We start from the raw sequence: 10,168 nt of genomic DNA on the forward strand, positions 1-10,168 counted from the left end.
AAACATATGTTTTTAATAAAAGTTGAACCAGATTTCTACAGTACAAGTGTATTTAAACCTGAGCAGCAAAAGCACTGTTTAGGCCTATTGGTTCAAATGTTTCTTATTTTTCTCTACACTATACCATTTTGGAGGAAAACACACCAAACTTGTGGAATTTCACTATTTTATTGGAATTAAAAAATAGTCGGGACCAAACAGGACAAACATTATATAGGCTAGAGAGCTGAAAATTTGTACATACTCAGAAACCTCTGAAACAAGAAAGAAAAGTCTAAAGTCCAACAGGAAGTTGACCATTTTTGGTTAAAAGGCTATTTTTGGGTGTTTCTGACTATTCAGACATGTCAAACTTTCAACAAACTCCTTTTAGGGAATATGAGCTATCGGCTTAATTTGGTCAACATGTCCATTTATTGACCAAGTATGTGGGATTAAAAGTTATCAAAAGGTTCAGTTTTTGTGAATGGAGCTCACATGAGTCTCCAGCTCGATGCTGCTTGCAGCTTACATGTTCTGAGGTGTAAAGTTGAAATTTTCTGAATGTTTTCATTAGCTTTAAGCAATAGCCATCAAAATTAAGAGAAATAACTTAATTGAGTGAATGTACTAAATCTGTATAGTATAAAATGTTGCACGTTTTGTATTGAAATACTGACAAATACATCAAATACATTTAGTATTACAGTAGTACTCTGTCTTATCAAGATGAACTTGTATATTTTGGTGTGTTTTCAACATAAAACAAAACCTTTAGATAAATATTACTAAAATGTTATACCTAAGGACAAATTTACAAAACTAATAATTTGACACAAATGTTGTCCTGTACTTTAAATTGACCTGGAAACTCTACACTTAAAAAAAACAAACAAACAAAAAAAACAACTTAAGAGTTCATATACACTCACACACAACACAGGTTTCATTTCATGTTGAAATTCATGCACATTTTTATTGAACAGTTATATAAAATACTTCTCATAGTTGCAAGTGCATGCCTCATCATCATCATCATCATCATCATCATCATCTGCCAACAGTTTTCGGAGTTAAATTACAAAAAGCAAGGCTTCATGTCGTGTAGTGAATTACTTGGGCACTTAAAGCAGTTCTTTAAAAAAGATCTAAGTATATATATGTATATATATATTTTGTTGTTGTTGTTTCATCTTAAAGTATTGAGCAGTATCAAACCTGTAACTGATATACAAAGCAAAGTTCCAAATAAGATTATAAGAGGAATCAAATTACACTTTCTGTGGCACAAAACAAACAAACAAAAAAAAAAACTTAAAACAACAAAAAAAAGATTTTCACTTTTTATAGGACACAAACAGCTAATCATGCATTTTTTTTTGGGAGATCCACATGTGACCACACACCCCACGAGAATTGCCAAACATGCTTAACTGGACTGAATGCACTCACAAGCGCAGGTTAAAAATAGGATTTCTCATCCGTCTTCGATAATGAAATGCTTCAATTACAAAACAAAAGGAGAGTCAAAGGCATAGAGCGTCTTGGTGTTAATTCAAAGTATGCAAGTATACGTTTCCAGTATATGTTCACTAAAGCGCAATATATCAAAACAGGCCTCCACAGCCAAGGTATTCAGGTTTTCTAATTCCTTTTGATTTTTATAAAACATGCATAGGCAGACACTTTATTATCATACTCAGTTTTTTTTCTTACACAATATAGGTTCTCTATTTTTACTTTGTTCGCAATACTTAAAAAGAGAAAAATTTAACACTCAATTCCAGCAAGCCACAAAAAAAACAAAAAAAACCAAAACAACAACAAATAAAATATTCCCCTCCCCACACCCCAAGTCCCCACCATTCAGATAGAGACAAAAAATAAACATATCTGCAGATGATAGATAGGTAAGTGTAAATTCCAGTTATGAAACTCAAGAAAATAGGTATTAATTACTGAGTTATTTAACCATTATACAGAAAAATCAGGTTGAAGCACACACCAAAAGAACCTGAGGTAAGCAGAATATGTACAAAAACCATAAAACGTTCCATTATTTGGCATTTCGACAACATTGCAACATTCTTTTTTTTATATATATATATTTTTAAGACTGCCTAATTAATTTCAGAGCTATTTTATAAGAGTAGCAAAAACAAAAGTCATCAATAAATAGTCCTTATTTAGTTTGTACACCCTTATATCTTTAAAAACATCGCCTTTCTCATGTTCTGTCCTTGTCTCTCTCTCTTTTTTTTTTTCTTTCCTTTTTTTAGTGCTGTGTTCTTGTAAACGTACAATAGTTAGTAAGAAGTTACACGACTTTCCGTTTCGGTGTAAATGAGAAAAAGGGTCGTTTAAGAAAAATAAAATAAAAACAAACCACACAAACTCCACGGTCTCTCTCTCTTCCCCGTTTCTCTCTGACGGACTGTGATAGTGAGGCGCGGTCGGGCCGACCGCTCGGAAATGTGACCCGGCAAATAACTTAGCGGATTTGACTAGGAACTAATATTATGAAGGCATTTTAAAAGACTAGAGCAAGTGAGATGACCCCCCAGGTTTCAGCCACTGCTGCCTCCCCATCCACACTCCAGCCCCCCCAACGTTCCTCCTCCTCCTCCCCTTCACCCCCCTGCTGCGCCTCCTGTGCGGTGGCGGGCCGTGGTGAGGCTGGGGGCCAGGCAGCCCCGCGGGCCGAGGCGGCGCCTGCTGCTGCTGCTGGCCTTCACTGGATGCTGCCTCCGCTGCCGGCGCTGGTGCTCCCCTTGGAGTCCGTGCCGTTGGTCTCCGAGGACAGGGCCCGGTTGAGCGAGTTGAGGCTGGCGTCCGAGGGCAGTGCGTCCCGCCGCGGCGGCATCCTCTCGTTGATGCGGTCCAGGCCCTTGGCCTCCTCGAAGCTGGTGATCTTGTGCTGAGGGGAGAAGCCTTTGATGGCTGTTGAGACGTGGAGGGGGGAGGGAAAGCGGAAAAGACGAGGAAATTAGAGGCGGTTTTAGAAGGGGAGGAATAAAATCGTGAGAATCATAAAAGTAGCTGATCTTGAAAACTGGAAATGAAAACAAGAGTTTGTCCAAGACAAACAAAAATAAATAAAACTAAAGCCAAACCTTGTGCTAAAAATGAGCGCAGGATGATAGTCTTAAAGTCACCTTTACGAAAATGTTCATGTTCACCTTCTGGGTAGAGTTACATGAGAAATTATTCATAAATCTCTCAAGCTTTCCTCACATGACCTCTGTGTTTATGCTGCCTTTTCCTCACGCTGCGTTTCCATTGTCACAATTTAACATTTCAAAAATAAATTTGCTTAGTTTTCATTTTTCGATAAAAAGGATTTGCCGCTATGATGAGGTATTTTATCGAAATGTATTTATTTTATTTATTTTAATTACACAAATCACATGAACAACCGGATGTTGTTGGCGCAAACCACAAAGAGGAAGAAGAAGACAGGAAGTAGTAAGAGGATGATGGCGCATCATGCTCTGTAATGACTTGTAGTGTGAACAAACTTATTCACTTGTGCCTTTCTAACTTAATGGAAACACTGTAATGGCGAAATTGTGTTTTTGCACCATTTGCGGAATATTGTCAAAGTTTTGCACACTGCTGATCCACCTCATTTGCTTTTGCTGCTCCTCTTTAAGACTGTCTGTGATGGGATCGTTGTAGATCATTTGAGGGCTTCATGTTTTTTTTTTTCCTTAGAAAGTGTAAACAGTCCGCAGATTCTGTGTGCAGCCATGTTTGTTTCCCGGATGGAGCCAATGAAGAAGCCACCGCTGACGTTATCTGGATAAACTTTGCTTTTTTCTGTTAGAAAATGCACCTGACTCGGCAGTGCTTCTTTGTTTTTCTTCTCTCTCTGAATGAAAAGTTCATTGACTGAGTGATGCAATAATTATCTAATATCGATTAAAAAAAGCTACAAGTTTCACTGGTAAATTGTTTCACTTATAACATTTTTCCAATGTTACAAGTGAAATAATCTGCCAGTGGAACTCGTCAATAATTCAACATTAAGTCAATATTAAGCTCCTACTAAAAGGTTATTTGTAATTTTGACTTTTGTCAAGACATTTGCACTATAAATTAGACCAAAAATACTTGGGAAGAGTTTGTGTTTTTTGCAGTGCATAATTGTATTTTATTAAAATGAATCTCTTTACAACTTGAATTCAAAGTGAATGTGAAGAAGAGCATTAAAATGTAATGTAGCAACAGCTCAACACGCATGTTTAACTGTTGCTCCTGTGAGTTTATTTGGTGTTTTCTTGGGTCTTTTAAAGGTTTGGCATATTACAATTTCTTGCTTATTTGTATAACAAAATAGCTTCTCATGCGACTCTACCCAGAGAAAATTGCAGCTACTTTTACCAGAACTGTTGTTTTACAACATTTCAATAAACTTCCACATAATTAAAACGGTTTAAATGTGTTGTAGAAACATGTACCATACTTAACCTCATTTTATTTAACAGAGCGTCACTTTGACATCATTTATCAGATGAAAAGAGGAACAAAAGGATCAAATGATCCTCCTAAAGCTATAACAAGGGGCTGCTGGCATCAGGGTCGACAGGTTTTCACTTTACCACTAAAATATGCTTTACAAAGAAAATCTGAAGTACGTAGAACATGTTGCTCTGCTGTTTTTTTGCTTTATTTTTGTTCTGTTTCGTGGTAAGTCTTGTGTTTTCAGGCAGTATATAAAAACAAGAAAACTCTAAGACAAAGCCCGAGGACCCCAAACATCCAGATCGCCCTGTCGTCACATCACAGTTTGAAAAGGAGGAAAGACAATGATCAGAGACACACAGAAAAATAAAGGAGAACAAAGGGAGGAGGGGAAAAGAACAAAATAATAGAGTGGAGTCCACTGAGACACAACCACAGAATAGAAACCACGTTGAGACTGAAACACTACAGACACTTGACGGTGCTAACGACTCGCTACGTCTGCTTGGAGCATGCAGCAATTAGGATCTACCAGCAGCTATGAGGGATGGAAGTCACCAGGAGGCCTAAACGGAGCAAAAGCTTTCACATTTCATCACTTCCACCTCTCATAAAGCCTCTTTGCATGACGCAAAAGAAACAAAAGATGACCCTCTGTTAAGACGAGGAAGCAGGGGGCGTCATATAGTCTACGAGGAGGGCATGATGGGTAGCGTAGTTGTGTTGCTGCATAGCACAGGTCAGACACAGGTTATTAGCAGCTCACAGGAAGGAAACACGACACAGCAGGGCCACAGGAGACCGACATGGAGAGAGAGAGAGAAGCAGAGAAGAGTCTGGACACTACAGTGGACTGTCCTCTGTGGGGTTCGAGAGGAAGCGCCCGACAGGTTCAACGTAAATAGCAGCTGGCGCACTACTATTTAGCTCGCAGTTGAGGTTGTTCTTGCGCAAACCAAGGAAAAGCGGTGCAGGTTTGTTTTTCCTTTCCAAAAAGGGGAGAATCTAATGCAGATTTCTCCCCGGGAGCTTTGGGTTTCCAGCTCGGAAAGCGATTGGAGGATAAATGCAACAACAATGCACAACTGCTTCAGCCGTTTCAAAGGGGACGAAACACTAAGAGGCTTTCATAGCAAGATTTCATAAGGTTGTGTGAGGGCAGCGCAAGAGGTAGACGATGAAGCTGAGTCTTCATCAGAGGAAATGTGACTTGGCGTTTATAGTGCAAAAAGTTTTCCAAAAAGACAGACTTGCTTGTAAGCTTCAAAAATGCTGCTGATCATCACTTCTGCAGGCGTCATTAAGGGGCTTCTTTGGGGTTTTTCTTTAGACTTTGGCTGCTTTTTTGTCTCCTGTGGACTTTAAAACCATCAGTTCTCAGGTGTTTTGTCAGGACTTGATTCTTTTCTTTTAATTATTCCTTTTCCCCCCCATTTATCTGGACGCAAACAGGACTCTTGAGAAGAACTTGTTCCTGTTATGATCCAGAAAATCCTTTGGAGCAGGGAAATAAATGTCTCTGTCCTGCAGTGGTTTGTTTGCATCCTCGCTGCAACACACCTGGATCAAATAAATGGTTAGTGACCAGACCTGTTCATTTGACTCAGGCACGTTGGAGCAGGGATGCATCCAAAGGTTGCAGGAGAATGGCACCAGAGGACTGGAGTGGGAGTATGAAATAAATCAACTATTAGCTTTACTACTCTTTTTCAAATGCACTTTTTTGACTCTAAATTAGAAAAGCACCACATTAAATGGATAATAATGTCCAATCTGGAACCACAGGGAAGAATTGTTTACTGTTTTAAACAGAAAACTGTTTTTAAAAAATAGGAATATGTTAAAAAATGAGTAGCAACACAGAAAAGTGAGTGAAATCTATGAGAGTAAACGTTCCCTTTGTTTTATTTTCCACTACTACAAAACAAAACTAGCGTTAATTTGGGTTCACACTGAAATGGGTTGGAAATTAATAAAAAAGAAGCAGCTAAAGTCAAAAGAGAAACTCTGAAAGGCAGAGGAAATGTTGGTCCAGCACATTTTAAATAATTACAAGAATGTCTGGCAGTGTGGAAAGAAAATACAGACATTTGTTGCGATTTAAAACTTCTGCACAGTTCTGTAAAGTATTGCAATCTCTGACTTTACTAGCGCTCTTTTCTTTGAACAAAAACCCTTAAAGGGTATTTCTGAAATCCCTAAGCATTTATTTGGTTGTGTTTTCACAAGAAAGCAATAATTGACGCATAAAATCAGGTTTTTAAGGAGCCACTGTGTTTTCCAGGAGGCAGAAATTCACGGCAGCGCTTCCAGAAGACCTGATAATACCCACATATTCACACCTTCCACATTTTGTGAGCGTGAAAAATGAGTTTCTTCAAGTGCAACTACGTCTGACGGTTTTCTCGACGGTTTTCTCGCTTACCAGCGCTTCGAAAACAAACGTCGTTTGGCAATTCTTCTGAAATGCAACGCAGACATTTTCAGTCACAAACTCTGCAGTGACGTCTTGTCTTTTTGCTTTGCGCTCACCCGATTAATTAAAAAACAAAACAAAAAACAAAAAAAAACACACACACACACACACACACGCACAAAAAGAAAACAACAACAATAAATCACAGGGACAATCTGTGATCATGAAATCTCTGCTATGAAAAGCTGGTCCCCCTTTAAAACGTTCGACCACATGATCTAACGTACTTACTTCTTGCTCTAAACTACGCCACAGTTCTACTCAAGCACCAGCGAGATGAATGGAAGAACCCGGCCAAAACCCGCCCGCCCTCCCTCCCCCACCCCACCGACTGTCTATTGCCATGAAAAAGCAACAGAAGAGGGCGGCTAGACCCATTTACCTTCGTCAGCCTCAATAGCTTCAATAGTAGCTGAAGAGAAGAAGAGGGGGGTTGCAAAATGAACGAGAGAGGTGAGCAGGAGGAGGTCATTGTGTCCCAGGAACAAGTCAATGAGCAGCAAAGACAGCCAATAACGACAACAAAAGGTTAACGGCATCTCCACATTTCATGACAAAAGAATACGAGGATGTTAGCAAAAAGGGAGGAAGAGGAGAAGTGGCAGCAAATATCATGGAGAAAAGGGTTAAAGTACAAGAAAAAGTGTCAAACGAATGAATGTAGTGGCAGGAAAAATAAATAAATCCTTAGAAAAAAAAAATGACATAAAAAATGTTGGAAAACCATTTGTTTCTGCTGGAAATGAGATTAGAAATACTGAAAACAAATAATCAGATGGACACAACAGGATAACACACGGGTTCAGCCTCTTTTGATGCTAAATATCAAAATCACTGGCCGAGCGTGAAGAAAACCTTCCAGCCACTTACCGATTACTAACCTGGGAGTTTTACATTTAGATAAAACACAACACAGACATGAGGAAACGGCACAAAGCTCCGAGACGATGAGCTCCAACTAAACCAACACCACAAATAAAAACGTGGCTGAGATGGAAAAATCACAGGTGATCGGCTAAATGAGGCGAGAGCCACGATGAGTCTACGCAATTCTGACGGTTTTACACATCCTCGTTAAAGAGCCTGTCTGAAGGTATTATTATTGATTTATTAATATGTTATCAGGTAAATATGCATGCAGTAGCATGTTTCACACTGACGTTTCTGGAAAACCCTTAGTTTGAGAACATTTACTGTAGCAAAAAAAAAAATAAAAAAATAAAAATTTACAACTCTAAAAATCCCTACAGAAACCTAAATGACTGAAGAATGGTTTATTTATACTTTAATTAGTTTTAGATGGCCAAAAAAGTTCAGAAACGTTTAATTGGTAATCCCGCAAAGTTAATTTATCTTAACCAAATATTTAAATAAAACAAAGACTCCAAAACAAAAATAAGAAACGATACAAAAATAAATAAAAAAACGTTGTGGGCATTGCTAACTAAGAAGTTAGTTACGCTAACGCTAAGGTGTTAGCGGGCACCAACATGTTAGTTAGCAGAAGCTAATGCTAAAGCACTAATTTCAATTATGCTGATTCGCATTCAAAACTACAGCCTGTAGTTTTACAGCAATGCATTCTGGGTAGAGAAAAACTGGAAATTCCTGTATCGCATCACAGGTGGAGAACATGAGGAGAGGAAACTGCTTAAGCAGTTTCAAAATAAGAGCATGAATGTAACCGGCTAGCTACTTGAAGGATTCCTAGCAGTTGATAACAAATACTACAGCAGATATCAAAGTTTATTCAACTTTAAGTTTAATAAAGTTTACTTGTAAACATGCAAGTAAATTAGTGCTTTAGAATTTATTCAGAAAAATTAGTTTAGTGGAAGCTAACTGCGCTAAATGTTTTCAAAGTTCAAAGAACCAAACAAAAAATTAGCTTAACCACCGATAAATCTGAGAAAGACAATTATTTCTTAAGATCAAATTTATCATTTTAATTTTCAGTAGTAAGATTAAACTAATGCATTGTTGTATAAATGTATTTTATTGGTTTTTACATGTTTTTTCTAGAGGGACAATGAGGCTACAAATCTACATAAATCTGCTTTTAAGTTGAGAACAAGGTAATTTTTGCTTTATCATTAGAATACAGATAATCCTAAAATTTCTTAGCAATAAAGCTTCTTAAAACCTGCAGAGAAGGTTTGTGAAACTGAGAGTGAACATAAATCTAAAGACAGAACATCTGAAGACAAAACACAGCAAAATACTTGCACAACAACCGAATGTACCTGCAGTTTCCAGAGAGAAAGAGGAGAAAGAAAACACATGGGTAATATTTGAGTAAGACCAGTGGAAGAGAGCAAACAGGGACTGGAAAACAGAAGCATTAACGCCGGACGTTAAGAGAGGACACATTCAAGAAGAAAACAATGAAACCAAAGAAATGTAGCTGGTGGGGGAGAAGACAGCAGCTTTTAATTCTCTGTCAATAACTCAGAGGAGCTACAGCTAAACTGATAACAGGATATTCCAAATACTGAGCTGGCGCCTGGTTAGGTTCTTCTGAGAGCAGGTCAGGGGGTCGGAGGTCGCAGTCTTACCGTTCTGCAGCTTCTCTTTGCCACCGGACAGCACTCCGCTCGGCAGCATGCCAGTCGGGGTCAGCCCCTTCAGCGTGAGCACGCTCTCACTCTCCTCTCTGAAACAGAACAGGTGTCACACCTGAGGTCAGTGTGTCATAAAGGTGTCGACCCAAAGACCCGCTGTCTGGTCCAGTTCTGGACTCGTCTGATTCCTCTGTTGTTTGCAGTCGGAGCGACGTTGAAAAGGACGGCTAGCTTCATCAAATCAACAAAAAATCAGAGAAAACTATGTTCCATCTGCAGAAATGAAACCCCACAGCATAATGCTGCCACCAACATGTTCTACTGTGGGCCTGGAGCGCTTTCAGAACCGAGGCCCAAAGGTTCAAGTCTGAGTTTAAGGAAAAATTAACAAAATATAAGAATCAAGATTTTTTTAATTTATGATGGCTGGATGAAAAATGGCTGGTGGATGGATGGCTAGATGGATGGATGAATAGATGGATAGATGGATGGTGGATGGATAGATGATGAATAGATGGATGGATTAATAGATGGATGGATGAATAGATGGATGGTGGATGGATAGATGATGAATAGATGGATGGATTAATAGATGGATGGATGAATAGATGGATGGTGGATGGATAGATGATGAATAGATGGATGGATTAATAGATGGATGGATGAATAGATGGATGGTGGATGGATA

General features: G+C 38.7%; 1 protein-coding gene across 3 annotated transcripts in view; it reads right to left on the reverse strand.

Annotated features, from left to right (window-relative positions):
• Positions 1–928: 928 nt before the first annotated feature.
• The window catches only part of LOC103143385 (serine/threonine-protein phosphatase 2B catalytic subunit alpha isoform), a 101,918-nt gene continuing 92,678 nt past the window's right edge, over positions 929–10,168 (reverse strand). Inside the window, exons 12-14 of one of the 3 annotated variants that reach the window (XM_007559901.2) lie at positions 9,475–9,572; positions 7,302–7,331; positions 929–2,919 (exon numbers count right to left, since the gene is read on the reverse strand). In XM_007559901.2, coding sequence (XP_007559963.1) covers positions 2,711–2,919; positions 7,302–7,331; positions 9,475–9,572 — 337 coding nt within the window. In that variant the 3' untranslated portion in view covers positions 929–2,710. Of the gene's footprint in view, positions 2,920–7,301; positions 7,332–7,414; positions 9,163–9,474; positions 9,573–10,168 lie in introns of those variants that run through there. The other 2 variants (XM_007559902.2, XM_016675224.1) reach the window with 2 other exon arrangements.

The sequence above is a fragment of the Poecilia formosa genome, unplaced genomic scaffold (assembly GCF_000485575.1).
Source record: "Poecilia formosa unplaced genomic scaffold, Poecilia_formosa-5.1.2 Scaffold111, whole genome shotgun sequence".
Taxonomy (NCBI): domain Eukaryota; kingdom Metazoa; phylum Chordata; class Actinopteri; order Cyprinodontiformes; family Poeciliidae; genus Poecilia; species Poecilia formosa.